This window comes from Hylobates moloch, unplaced genomic scaffold (assembly GCF_009828535.3).
Source record: "Hylobates moloch isolate HMO894 unplaced genomic scaffold, HMol_V3 SCAFFOLD_6, whole genome shotgun sequence".
Lineage (NCBI taxonomy): Eukaryota > Metazoa > Chordata > Mammalia > Primates > Hylobatidae > Hylobates > Hylobates moloch.
The window spans coordinates 63,855,962-63,871,831 of NW_026652281.1; the positions used below are offsets into that span (position 1 = coordinate 63,855,962).

The window sequence follows — 15,870 nt, forward strand, 5'->3', positions numbered from 1 at the left end:
ACTATCATATTTATTTCCAGAATGGGAGAGTGGTTTAGTTCCGTTGACCTTTCATCTGGATTCTGAATTTTATTTGAAATTGATTAAATATAATGGTTATCAAATTGTTGGTTTTAAGCAGCATTTGTGTTAGTGACTAAACACACACACATGCCTACACACACACAAAGGAATAGCATTACTAAGACATTTGTATTTCAAATGTTAAAACTTTCCAATATCTAATCATTTTTTACCAATAATTCTCTTCCTGTGTCCTTTCTGTTTTTCTTAGACATAAATGAATGCGAAGTTGAGCCTTGCAAAAATGGTGGAATATGTACAGATCTTGTTGCTAACTATTCCTGTGAGTGCCCAGGCGAATTTATGGGAAGAAATTGTCAATACAGTAAGTATTCACATGTGTGTATGTGTGTATGTGTGTATGTGTGTGTGTGTGTGTGTGTGTATATATATATATACACACATACACATATATGTATGCATATATATTTTTATGTACATCATCTAAATTTATTTTGAAATCTCAGCCGAAATCAATATTATTTGCTTTCAGAGTGTATAATCCATTGAAATGGTACTTTTCTTATTTGTGGTGTGTTATTAATGCACACATATTCTCTAGGATGTCTCATTTAGTGCACAATATGCATAGAAATGTTATCTTGTGACTTGAAAAGAATGATAACATTTCCTCAGATACTCAAGTTCCATGGATCCCATTTTGGTTTATGATTATGCATATGACCGAAATTTCTACCACCAGAGTGACACTTTGGTTCTGAGAGTAAATTCAGGGCATTGAAACCAGATAGACAGGGCACGCTGGCTCATGCCTGTAATCCCAGCACTTTTAGAGGCCTCAGCGAGAGGAGCCCAGGAGCTCAAGACCATCCTGGGCAACACAGTGAGAACCCATCTCTAAAAAAACGAAATAAAAATAAAATAAATCAGTTAGCCTCTATTATAAATAAAACGTAAAAATAAAGGAGGATGCATTTGGGCCATCCCACACACTAGCAAGAATGTTGCACACTATTTATTTGTCTTATTGGAAGCTGAAGAAAGTAGGGTCTTGAAATGATGCATCAAATGACAGGGCAGTTATTTGCCTTAAGTGTTTACAAAGAGGCAGAAAGCATCAGTTACCTAAAAAAAAAAAAGCTGGGAAAAAAGTAGTAACAGGACTAAAGTCAATGGGATGGGGCCTAAAATGGGCCCAAACACAGGTTAATAATACTAATGCTATAGCCTTATAATTGTTGGACAATTAGAGGAAAGTTGATACTGCTACTGCTTCGATGTATATCATATGATCTGAGCACCACAACAACATTATGGAAATTCCAAATGTAGATGCAGATGAGACTTCATTTGCACAAACTGAGACACACCTGATGTTGTTTGCCCAAGCTTTCACAGCTGTTTAGTGACAGAAGCAGTGCTACAGGTTTCTGATTCCCCACTCAGTGTATTTTCCTCAAGACTGAGATACCTGTTTAAATAGAGAGGTATAATATAAACATGAATATACATGACAGGTCCATTCTTTATCACAGACACACACACATACCACATAGTTCTTTCTCTTCAGCCATAGTAAGAAATGTATTTCTCATTTTCTTTTTCTTTCTTTCTCTTTGGCCATGGTATTTATAAAATAAAATAGGAAATATTGTTGAATAATTTGATATATAAGTATATATACATAAAACAATGATATAAAATGGGATGCTCATTACTGTAGTCCTGACAAACTGCACAAAATAATTAAACTCTGAATATCATAGAGAAATCTTGAATTGGAAAAAAAAAAAAACTTTCTAAGCTTAAAGTAATTGAGGAAGGACATTGAGCATGACTTGATGAAGAAAGGTATAGGGCACAGAAGGATGGAAAGGGAAGGCTGAGTAAGTAGGTTGACCATGCAACCAAATAGACCAATAGTCATCCAACCAACTAACCTAGAAACCTTCCCATAAAGCATTTAACTAACCACCCACTAAGTTAACTCAAGCTCAGGTTCAGCTTCTCTTTGGCCTGTCCCAGGCACAGCACTTGCATCCATTTTTGTTTCATGGAACTTGAAGATGGCTGCTCAGTTAACACTGGAAGTTGTGCTAAAAAGCACTTCCAAGATGTCTGTCAGTGAACATCTTATTAATATCATGATGAACAAAAAACTGATGTCAGTGACTATTTCACCTTCATTCAGCAAAAATAGAGAATTGGTACCTGAATAGAGAACCTTCCAGGAAGGAACTTTGGCATAGTTTAAAACAATACCTGGATTAGAGCATGTCTAGGCAGGGTAAGACCACCTCTGACCCGTAGGAGGCCTGACTAGGAGAACAATTGCGGGAGAGAAACCTTCCTATTTTCCTAAAAGGAGGATTGAATGGGGGACATATCATAAGAACCCTGCCTAAGGATGAGTGTCACTCTGCAGTGATCAATGAGCCTAAGAAGTGGCACTTGAGGGTGTGGATATCCTAGAAGAGGAGACCTCGAATGTGGAGCTCTAGGGCATGGAGGAATTGGGAAACAGGTCAAGTGGACAGGCTGGGGATGAGGGGTTTATGAGACAGACAGTAAGGCTATGAAAGAGGGAGAGATGCCCCTGCCCTGTCATTAGTTTGTGCCTAGTGTCTTCCAACCAGTTTTTCATGTTGTGTTTAATGAAAACATTTGCTTTTCTGTGAATTAACTTTATATTGATATAATATTTATATTTAAATTCAGACATCTCTTTGAAGATGCATGTGATAGTGGCATGCCTCCCTTCAACTGTCATATGATCTGGCATTCTAGCATTTCCTCTATTCTCCGTGCCCTGACAAAGGGATCAGAAAGAGTCACCTAGAGAGTTCCCTAAAATATTTTCCTATTGGGGTGTTTGCTTTTATTTTATTAAATTTTAAGGACATATAACAAATTAAGGATCTTTATTCTGCCTATTGTCTAGATTTCTTAGGATATGGTTCTACTTTTTTCTGTAGTCTCTTAAGAGTTTTTAGAAAATCTAGAGTAAAAAGGGGTAATGATTTAGTTTTGCACATTGAGAACTTAGAGAATTCGCTTACCGTGGGGTACATATAAGCACCTCCAGGTTACAGGTGGTACCAGCTCTAAGCTGCTTGAAGGTAACATCTTGGAAGTTGTTGACAATACCTAGATGATAACTCCTGTGCTGGTTTCTACCCTGGAATATGATTGACAACCTTTCTTCTGGACTTTGTATCATGCATGTCCCAGAGGGCGGCCTTTCCCTCATTTTTTACCAGACTTTCAATTTTAAACTGTATATTAAGGCTGCCTTTGCCAATATAATTAAATGAAATATTTTCAAAACTAGTGATATACCACATTTTAAAAACTCAAATATATTTATATTAAGTTAAACAATTAAAAGCAAGATGTTTTTGTTGAGATATTACCTTGATAAACATTACAAAAATAACTGTGAATTATTTACTATAATGTATGTCTTTAATTAATTTAGCTATTAAGCACCTTTACTTTGTAAGGAATAAATTTATATCTAACTCTATTATGACCTGTTGCAAAATTATGTGGTAAAAATTATTATGCAAATCAATTACCTATTGAACATTTTCAATAACAATGAAATTATTTCATGTTAATAATAAACCTTTTAATACTAGGCAAAAAAAGTTTCCTGCAGTTTTTTAAGTAATTATCTTCTAGTTATACTTATAGGGGAGTTAAGGCAATAATACATATTTCTGATTTAAATAATTTCAGTTTAGACTTCTAGATGTGATTCATACAATTTATTTACTTTGGAAGATCTCAATTCTTTTTTAGTTTTATTATTTATTTATTTATTTATTACAAGGTTTGGTTAAGTTTTATTATTTTTATATTTTACATGAAATTACGTTTAATATGTGAAAATCATTTAGATGTTCCTGTAGTATTTATCATAGCATTACATCAGTTCTTCTAATTAAAGTCCTAATTTAATTCCCTTGTTCATTTTATTTATTTATTTATTTGAAATGGAGTCTCACTCTGTCGCCCAGGCTGGAGTGTAGTGGCACAATCTCGGCTCACTGCCTCCTGGGTTCAAGCGATTCTCCTGCCTCAGCCTTACTAACAGCTGGCACTACAAGCACGCACCACCACGCCTGGCTATTTTTTTTTTTTTTTTGTATTTTTAGTAGAGATGGGGTTTCACCACTTTGGTCTGGTCTCACACTCCTGACCTCGAATGATCTGCTCAGCTTGGCCTCCAAAGTAATGGGATTACTGGCATGAGCTACCGCGCGCAGCCCCTCATTCCTTTTAAATGTTATAAGCTCAAGTGTTCTGACAGTTATTTCCATAAACAGCTTGAAAAGAAAATGATGATGAATTGGAATGAGAAAACTATTCTCATAAGAACAGATAAGCTTTGTCATGTAAGTTTAACTGAACATGATGTTTAAACTAGGTTAAGTGCAATGAAAATTAATAACACTTTAGTTAACTAATCTAAAAATAACTTGGATTGCCCTCATTTATTGGACTATGTGGCCCACAATACCTGTATACATTTCCCTCCTGGTTGTTTAAATATGACATTATTAAATTTCAGGAATGGCAGTCAAATTCATTTTTATCACTGGCACTACTTTGGGAAAGTAAGATAGATTTCAAGGGAGCTCCTATAATGCAACATCCACAAACAATTATGACAAACAAACAAAAAAAGACTTAGGTGATCTCAGAGGGTTTTACTAAATATTAAAACTAAAATCTTCTAGTAAGGACTAAGTGATGTTTCCAAATATCATAATTATCCAGTTTTTGCAAATTTAATAAAATAATCTAGATAATCATATAGTTGATTAAGAATTCTGTGATATTATAAGGATATTAAAATAATACCTATGAATATGTTTTGAAAGTGGTAAATTAATATTTTCTTATCTTCATTATTTGAGTAGCTTTAACTGTTTTAGCCATCATTATAAATTAACTAGTATTTCCAAGCACATAAATATAGACAATATATACTGCATGTGTATATATATATAAAATATATAATATATATAAAAAATATATAAAAATATATTATATATAAAATATATAACCACACCAGTAATTTTTTGTGTTTTATAGTAGTGTGGGTTTCACAATTTGGCCAGGTAGTCTAAACTGGACCACAGAATTCAGGGATTACAGGTGTGAGCCACGGTGCCCAGCCGCTATATTCTTTCTTTTGATACCAATGTGTACTACCAAGTGTATTTGTTTAAGTACATACTTATTCACTGAAAATTGCTAAAACATTGTAGAGATAAATACATGATGAGATTTGTATTTTTATGCTCAATATTTAATTATTGCTTTTTAAAAGACAAATTTGTAAATAATGACAGGCAAATCTTTTTTGTTTACTAAATATATCTTTTCACTAATTCATATATGTTGATTTTAAACATTACTATGTGTCAAGCACCTTCCTAAGTACTTTAAATATTGATTTTTTAATCCTCTCAGCATCCTTTGTAGTAGGTACTCTTTATTACTGATTACATTTCACAGAGCAGACTGAGCTATTGAGTGATTAAATAATTTGCATAGGTTGGCCTGGCTAGTAAACTTCAGAACCTGGCCTTAATCCCAGGCATTGCAGTTGCAAAGCCTGCAGCCCCAAGCATGATATGATCCTGTCTTTTGTAGGGTAAAGGGATGCTGTTATTATACTCTGCATATTAAAAACACTTATACTTGATAAGTGGCCTTGGCAAGTGACAACAGCATAAGAGGAAAGAGTGCAGGCTTTGCATTCAAATAGAACTGGAAGTTTAAACATTTTCTATTTGTAACTATATGTCCTGACAAGTACATTGCCCCTTCTGAGCCTCAGATTCTTTATCTGCAAATGGAATTGATACTATCTTTTGATATATATATATTGATGGGCAGATTAAAATTCATAGAATATGTAAAATACCTAGTAAAACACCTAGGTCAATAAATGTTATAAAGAAATAATTGCATAAATATATACACAAAGGATTTTTTAGTTATTTGAAAAAAAAATACCTGTGTATCTCACCTTTTCTTTTGTCATAATGTGTGATTTTGTTTTATTATTTATGCAAACAACTTGTCCATCTTTAGTAAATTAGTGTATGTCCTTGAGAACAAGCAGTGTAGATGTTAGGTATAATGCCTACATACCGTGTTTTACGGATACATAAGTTTAAGAATTCCTGTGGCATTAATATAAGTTTAAATAAATGTTATTTACCCAAAATCATTATAGGAGATAGTTGCTGTGTTTTTTTATAAAAGGCTATCATAACATATGAACCACAAATACCCAATTTGATTTATCTTTTCGTATTTTTGCGGTTATTGTAAGATGTCACTGTTATTTGATCAGGTATCTTAGCGAATGACAAGCAAATGAATGTTTGCAGTGATTTTAGTGAATGACAAGAGCAGAATTAATAATTCCAGTATTTTCTAAAAAAGTGGTCAGAGATTATAGTTTTATAGTATACAATACTAAATTCCCACTCTTCCCTATCCAGCTGTGACAAGATAAAAGGAAAACAGAGAAATTCTGAAGTAAATTATTTTTTTAAAAAGGTGTCTATAAGGAAATGAAAATTAGAATGAAAGCACACATAAGTTTTATAAGAAAACTGCCTAAGTCTGATGTTACAATATAGTGAATGTATTCAAATATATGATCAAATAAACTAACCACAAATATTTACTGAGCTTTTCTTAGCATAACTGTGTACAAGGTTACAAGAACATATGTGAATAAACTCATTCATTCAACAAATTGTTTCGCCCTCTAAAGCTGGAACAACAATGGCAATTGAAATGAATTCGGTTCCTACTCTCATAGAATATATAGATTAATGAGACAGAAAAAAGAATTATGTATTATTTAATGATAAGACATGGTAAGTGCCATGAGGGCAAAAAAGAGGGAGCCTATGACAGGGAAGCCTTTTCTGTTAGGGGGATTTAGAAAAGTGAGATTTAAGCTGAGACCATAAGAATGTATCATATATACTCAAACAGAAAGAGGAGGGGGTGGTGGAGATGAGAATCTTACAAAGAGAATGATGAATAAACACATCCTTTGATAATCCTCAAGAATAAACAGATCTTTTGTTTATCCTCAAGAATAAACAGATCCTTTGTCTTTAAGAATCTTAATATTTAGTGGATGAGTTAAGATTGTTATTTAACCAACATGTGATAGCACCTTTAGTATATCTTACCTTTTAGGCCTTAACAATATAGAGTCATGAAATTTCATTTGGGGTTGTGATCTATCCATGCCAAACCATGTTTATATACTAAAAATTCACCTTATAAATATATTTTTGTGCAATCACAAGGGATTTTTAAAACATCAGAATAGATTTTAACTTGTAAATGTAACAAGAAATCAAAGAGAAACAAAGAAAAATAAATATTTAATTTTAATCTTATTTTATTCCATATAACAAATATCTGCTCGGTTTTAGAAATTTGAACAAGGTACTTTGGTAATGATTTTTGTCTTTGAAAGCATTGGCTAATTTAACTTAAGATTGTTCTACTTTGCTTGAAATACATAAAAATTAATCCAAAACTCCAGTGGGACAGGAGAAGGACAGTTTGCCTCAGGCTGATACCTTTTGTGAAAATCAAAAATAAATAAATGAAGGAATTGACTATGGGTAAATCTGAGGTGCATAACATTTAAAATCTACCTATAAGTATATAGGGATACATTTACAAATAACTGTAACCATATATACTTGAATATATAATTATTTTAATTTAATTTCTCACTTCTTTTAAAACATGTTTTTGTGAGTTAAAAAAATCCAGAGCACTGTGCAAGTATATCAATAAAGAAAGAAATGATTTCAACGTTACTGCAGGATGAAGTTTTTGAAACAATAAACACAAAAAGTTGACTCAATAACAAAAGCAAATTGGATTATTTGTGTCTGACATGGAAGTTCTATCTTCAGTCAGATGCCTCTGATTTTCCAAATGTCACACAACAGTTTTGTACAGAATTATCACACTTTGAAGGTTCACCTACTGTACCTTAAAGTGATAATGTAGTAAAGACAAACAAGTATCTGCAAAATGTTCAGATAGACCATGTAGGACTTATTAAATACTTCCAACAAATGGAGTCGTATTCTCATTACCTGACAGTTTTGTATTTAATTGCAAATAATTACTGAAACATTCAGTAAGACCTTTCAGTTTTCAAATTATTTCAACATTCCCCTTATGTGCTAAATTGTCTATGTCCACGGATTATAATTTAGTTTTGTATTTATTCTCCAGGCTAAAACTTGCTCTTATATTTTCCAGTTCAAAGACAAAGAAAGATAAAGTACTCAGACATCAAGAGAGTTTGAGAACAGCATAACTTGATTTAGTTCTCATAAAATTTAGAACTGTAGTGGATGATTGAAAAATATTGCATTTTTCTCAAACTGAAAATATCACTCTTTTCAGCTATCATTCCAACCCTCACCCTTACAGAAAGAGCAGGGGGAGAACCCAAATAAAATATATACAAAACAAAAAACACAAAAAAACCTCTCTGTTAGGAAACTACTAGAAAAGAAGTCATCCTGGGACTAGAAAGTTGGCACACTGTTAAAATGTAATTTGTGGGCCAGACAATATCTTCTACATGTTAATGTGGCGTTCTTGGGTACTTAGGTGAAATTTTGGGCCTGACTGTCAGAGTGAGGTTCAATTGGTTATTTCACAATGGGAAAATTATAGCACAAACCACCAGGATTTCCGCTTTTATCACACTGCTAAACAGCAGAGACAAATGCCTTTCTCAGAAGAGAAGAAAGAATATAGATGGTTCCTGGTCTTTCACCAAATGTGCACAATTTTTCAAATGATGGCATGATTTCCTGAGCTCTCAAGAGTTTCAAATGGTTGCAATAAAACTTGACTGGCAACTATGGAGCTGAGTTTGGCAGTGACAGCAACAGCTAGTGTGACCCTAGCCGCAGTTTTCAACTGAATCAGCACACTTGGAAGTGATGGTTTCCAGCAGCATGTGAGACATAAAGCCAAATACATGTTTTGAGTTCCCATCTTCAAAGCAATCTTCTTCAACTGAAGAATGAGGGCACAGAAACCTTTTTCACTGCTTAGGCATATTGAATTTTAGGTGCAATTGGGACATCCTGATAAAATAGTACAGCTAGTTATTAAAAATGCATATTGTAGTTAAGGGAAGCATTGGTAACAAAGATTCAGATTTACAGGTCAGATGAGAATGATGAAGTGATAAGATTAGATAGCACTGCCAAGGGAGAAATTAAGAGAGTAAAAAGTATAAATGGCTAAGGATAAAATTTAAATCAGGCAAAAGAAGTTCTATTTGCAAAGGTACAAAAAAAAAATAAAAGGATAAACCAAGAAACAGAAGAGGAATACAGACTTAGAGCAAGGAAAAGAGTGTTTCCAGAATAGGAACTGGTCAAGAAAATGCAGGCCTAAGAAAAGATACTTTTAATATGGAAGCTAAAACCATTAATGGCCCTTATATAATTGTGTGGCTGTAAAGAAGAATGCCAGATTGCAAGTGTTCCAGAATGAGCAGGTGCTGAGTAGAAAATAATAGCCACAGGCTGCTCCTCCCAGCTTAGGGTGCACTCTACTTTGAGCGTATCTTAAACCCCAAAGAACCATTAAGGTGACTAAAGACCTAAAAATAAATTTCATAATAGTTACCTTAATAGCTTTTTCTGGTCAATAATACACATTCTTTTTAGAGCTCCAAAGGGAATGGAAACATAAAGTATCCAAGTTAAAAATAAATTGAACTTGAGGAATATGGTTCTATAAAAAGAAGGAGAGCCAGAGCAAAGTCAGTAAATCCAATACTAAAATTCAAGGAAAACAGGAGCAGGGACAGAAAATAAACTATTCTGACAAGAAAAATGGATAGAACTATAGTTATATAAGGAATCCTATAAAAACTCAGCACTATCATCTAACTACGAAACACCAAAAAATTGAAACCGCAGCTCTTAGCTCTGAAAAATCCAGAGATATTTGTGGTGGTTTGTTCAAAAGAAAATTTGCTTTTTATTTTCTCTGGTACACTTGGGCAGACACCAAAATTTTTAAACATCCCTGAAATGACAATTTGGTATATAAATGTTGCCTCATACTTACTTGGCAGTAAGTATTAATAATGCTATTTCCTTTTCCAATGGAATTATTTCTGGATTCTACCACTGTTAATAGTTTTCCGTTTAACAGAACATTAGCACTTTCCTACAAGGATTAATATAAGGGCATTCTCAGTCCCACTCTGTAAGTGCTTAATGCAAGGTTTTTAACCCTAGGTAAGGACCACAAAGGATTGGTGGACAGAAATGTCCTTTGATGAGAAAACAAAAATCATCTGTTTATTTGTATTATTGGATGACTGAAATTTAAAATTTTCATCAATTACAAATATAGGCAACAACCAATCATAGTGTTAGCAGTACCTATGATTTTGTCACTAATAGAAATCACAGATATTTTCATTTCACATAATACATGTCACAAATGTAAAATATCATTGACATTTTTCACTAATATGAAACTATAGTAGATCTGCTACTACTTATTTAATGTATTAATAGATCAGCGTATACACTGATAAGTCACATATTTTTAAATATTTTGATGATTGCCTTCAATTTCTTTGTATTTCATTTTATATGTTTGAAGGCATTATTCTGAGAAGGGTCTTTAGGCTTCACCAGACTGACAAAAAGGTCCATACTATAAAAAAGTTTTAGAAACCCGAGTTAATGGTTTATCTGTTTCAAAAGATATTTTCTCCCAAAATAATGTAGATGAAGCTTTTGGAGATAAAAGCTGTCAATGAGCCATTTTCATTGAATGTCCAGTCCTGGCCTTTCTGCTGAATTTTGTTCTCTAGCTCCATGTATAAAAACATGTAAGTAAAATAGCAGACGATGAAATTGTAAGCAATATTTTTGTCATTGTATTTACAGAGGTCTTACTAGCAGGGTTGAGCTTTTATTGAATTCATTCCTGCTTCTCCTCAACTGTGCAGATTTAGACACTTTGTAACCTGTAGAGAGATGATGTATTCTAACTTACCTACCCTGTGGACAGGAACCCACATTTAAAAGGCAAAGGAAAAGAGGTAAACTAAAGAGCAACCATCACCTCTTCACCCCCACATCCCCTTCCCCATCACCTGCTGCTCAGGGGCTGCTATCTGAAGTTGAGCATATTCAACTGAACCTTTTCAGTCTCCTTAAAACTGATTATTATCCATGTAAAATTTCATAATCAATTTAGTTATTTGGTTTTCCAATGCCTTATACACCATCACTTTAGAATAATGCAGCTAGTATAAGAGTTCATCAAAACATGCCAGTTGTTCAGAATCATAGGATTATGTATAAAGTAATGGGGATCACTCAGTACTTGGGGCAGGGGAGGGAGAATGTCCGCCTGTTAACTTAGTGAAATTTCTAGTTAATGTGCACATCAGTTTCAAATCATCAAGGTACTGTCACTAAACACACATGTAATTCTGTTTTTTGATTTAGTTCCTTTCTTGTATCAGAATTCACTCACACCTAGAGTTATTTAAGGAAGTGTATGCTTCCCGGACATATATGACGCTGTCATTTACTTGACCTTCTTTCTTTAAGGAAGTTAAGCTTTTGCAGACTTCTGGATGTCACACTGGAATTTTAAAACAATGGAAATGACTTATCATCTAAAAACTTAAACATTTTGCAAAATGGCTATGGCAATAACATCATGCAAGTGATGAGAGAAACATCAAAATAACTGAAACATGATCCCTGATATTAAGTCACTGGAAATATTGCTCTGACATACATTTGTCTGGTATTTTTGATTCCAAGAAAATAGACCCCTTCAGTTTACCTCTGTAAAATTAGGACTATTTTCAAGTGTGTATGTTAACCACATTACAGTGAAGGCTTGCATACTACTCGGGTTTCTGCCTCGCTGTCTCATTCTCATTATTCCTATTTGTAGATCCCATGGTCTTTTAGAATTTTTGCTTCTCCCTATTTACTCTGCATCCTTGTCTTCATGAATGATCAATTTAAATTTAATAATATTCCTCATATTAATTAATAATAAGTAATTAAAAGGATTGTGTGTGAAAAGGTTAACACCAAAAAAGCAGTCAGTTTATAAGTGTACCTGAGAAGGAAAACAATTCATTTAGTATTATTCAACTGTTCTTCATAGTATAGGAAAATATCATCTCTTTATACACATTTAACCTTTTGAGTAGTCAGGATGATTTTATCATAGGAGCTTTGGTGAGTTCATTCATTATGCAAAACACTACAAAATTTCCCAAAAAGCTATTAACCGTGTCCTGGTATTTGGTCTAATCATAAAAAGTAAAACTATTTTTTTTTGTTCCTTGGGTAGCAGTATTATTAACCTAACAATATTACAAAGTAATACATAAAATTATGTCCAATGAAGTTGATAAGCCAATATGATAAGAATAAAGTAATTTTTCTAATGCACAATTATCTATCAATTAATTTCTAGTGGGCATCTCTGTGCCACTTAGCAGGTGGCAATAACATCTCCAATAGAGTTTTCACTTGGAAAACTGTTGACATTTCACCTGTTTTGAACGGTCCATTAAAATTTTCTTAAACATATGTTTTCTGATTACAAAAGTATTCCATATCTGAACAGGAATACTTGGGAACCACAAAATTAATTATTTAATTTTATTTCATTCTAAAATGGAATTCATTTAAATCGACACATGTAACAGAGCTATGCATATAATATTTACATATTGTTACTTGGTTCTTTCTGCAACGTGTCTTCCCTTGTGTCTAGTTGGCCAAATCCCTTCTCAGATCTAAAGTTTGTCGATAAAATAGACATTGTTACTTCAGTGTACTTACTTTTCTCTTTGGTAACACCTAAAATACCTGCATAAGTATTTTATGCATACCTGGATAAGTTGGGCATTTGATAAGTTCAGGCAGTTGAGTGGCTAAGATTTCTCTGACTTCAGTAAGAATTCTCTAGGGAGAAAGTTACCTTCATCTATTTTGGTTGGTGTAAAATTGGGAAGCAGATGAACACTTGTTTAAACATAATGAACAGGCAACTGGATACATTTAATCCAAGTTTAAACTGAATTTTATAAAAGAAAAAATAGTAGAAAATTGCATAGTATTGGTCTTATACTTTTTAACAACATGTAAGTAAAAAGGAACTACTGTTTTTCACTCTAGTCACACCTCCACTACTTCCAAGAATATGACAGTACATACAGTTTTTGAAATTTTAGGAGCTGGATAGACAAGTAAATTGTCTACAAGGCTGCTTTTATTACTCATTGAAATGATTTTTTTAGTATTCTACCTTAACAATAAAGTACTAGAAAGAAGTAAAAACCTATAAAAATCATGTTTCAGTTAATAATTCATGTTATTAATTAGTCATGCTTTTGAGAAATGAGAGTTAAAACTAACTTTTCAAATGATTGCAAGGTGTGTGGAGTAAACATAATCAATTGATTTATTTTACTCAATTTACTTTCTAATCTGTTGGCACAGATAATGAGCCTTGGCTCTACATTAACGTGAATATGATAGAAAAGAGAAATATACAGGGAAAATCCAAGTTTATGCATATACGAATGTTTAATTGGTATTTGATTATTCATTCTAAGGATTGTTTTGTACATACATAAAACACAAGACTATTAGAAACAACTTTAACCACAACAACAAAAATGATCTGTGGTTGGGACACAAATTTCTTGATAAAGTAATGATAAAAATTTTGAAATTTATACATAAACTTTTACCTTCTAATGGTAAATCAGACTAATGTCATAATTGCCCAGATGCTGGTTTCATGTTTGAAGATGTTAGCATTGAAAATGATTGCCTCCACAATTTATCCTGAGGCATTTTCTTAAACAGAGAAAAATGCACTATGCTGTAATAGGCTTTCTTAAAAGAGGAAATGTGAAAATAGTTATTAAATTGTAGAGAGAAAATACACAGTGAGAGAGAGGAAAAATAAGGTTGTAGAAGTTCTTGAAGTAGGCAGTTCACCATGTTCCTTGTCTACAGATGTCTCATTATAAAATTATTCTGACTTTAGTTTCTAATAACCTGCTTCAGCTGTAAAATCACTTTCAATCTTAGAAAACTAAAGTATTAAATGTTATACCTCTGCTTTGCGCAAAGAAGAGGCTCAATAAATATTAGTTAAATGTTGAATGAATAACAGTCCATGTTGAACCTTTAGTCCAACCATGGCAGAACAACGGTGACGGAGAACACAAAGTGAGTTAGATCACTGTCCTACATCTTTCTAAACAAGACATCTAAGTGCCCTGCTCATCATTTTTTATAGTTTCTCCACACTCCTTAAGGCATATGCAGCAAACAGAACACCCCCAGCGTGTCATTACAATGTTTATCATGACCCATTGGTAATAGATGTACCTGGGTTCAAATCCTGGCTCTAAGACTTTAGGGGAGTTACTTAACCTCTCTGAGTCTCAATTGCCTCAATTACAATTGGAAATAAAGATACTCTCCATGAGGGATAGCATTAGGAGATATACCTAATGTAAATGATGAGTTAATGGGTGCAGCACACCAACATGGCACATGTATACGTATGTAACAAACCTGCACGTTGTGCACAGGTACCCTAGAACTTAAAGTATAATAATAATAAAAAAGATACTCTCCATAGGGTTGTTTTAAGGCCAAAATGCCTGACATATTTTTCTCTGCAGTAAGTATGTGCAGGCTTCATTTGTATTTTTTAGGAAGGTCTGTGAGAGAAAAGATAAATCCATACCTTTGGAAGAGGAGCAGGAAAGAGGTATGGACAGTCCACCTAAACAAGGGAATCAACACATTTAGATATTACTTATCTTAGTTGCAGAAGAGAAAGATATTGGATGAGGAGATATACAAGAGTGAAGTGCGCTTGAGGTGAGAATGGGTAAAATGCTACAAGAGTTTGCACTGCAAGGTAGGGAACCATCCTAGAGGGAGATACTGTCTGTTATGTTTGCCTCAGTTAAACTGATCAATGATGTTTTTGAGCAGCTGTTATTTCCAGGCTCTTTAGAAGATGCAAGGAATAGGCCCATTTATCAGACAGGACCCAGATATAACTGTTGTTTGGAAGAATTTACAATCTAATGTGGAAGACAAATTCATAAATACATAAATGCCCATTAAAAGTATATTTAAATGCCTAGTGCTATGATACACATATGCTTAGAGTCTTTTTGTATCCCAGGATTGGCACAATTAACTCACTTTGGGGGAACGCTGGGACAGTGAAGAAAAGGACAGAGGCTTGAGCTGCAAAAATACTTCCTACACTGTCATCTAAGTAAAATTCAGTCTAAGGTTTGCAGTTTGATATTGCTAGAAGGTAAATTTCAAGCAGCCAAGAGGATGACCTTTTTTTTTTTCTGTCCAATGGAGACCTATTGAAAAAAAAATGGATAGATAGATGATAGATAGATAGATAGATAGATAGATAGATAGATAGATAGATAGATAGAACCTATTGAAAAAAATGTATAGATAGATAGATAGATAGATGATAGATAGATAGATAGATAGATAGGGACCTATTAAAAAATGTATAGATAGATAGATAGATAGATTCCTATTAAAAAAAAGTATAGATAATAGATAGATAGATAGATAGATAGATCTAAGATAGTGAACTGGTCAAATAATGGGGAAGATTATTCTGAATGCAGTGTGTAGGATCAATAAAGGGGACTCCATTAAGAAGGAGGCAGTAGTACTGGCA

The 15,870-nt window shown here is 33.4% G+C and overlaps 1 protein-coding gene across 2 annotated transcripts in view; it reads left to right on the forward strand.

Moving 5' to 3' along the window:
• EDIL3 (EGF like repeats and discoidin domains 3) overlaps nt 1–15,870 on the forward strand; it is a 437,362-nt gene that overhangs the window by 235,160 nt on the left and 186,332 nt on the right. For both annotated transcript variants that reach the window (XM_032156906.2, XM_032156907.2), the window contains one exon: nt 275–388. In XM_032156906.2, the coding sequence (XP_032012797.1) occupies nt 275–388 (114 nt within the window). The remainder of the gene's footprint in view (nt 1–274; nt 389–15,870) is intronic.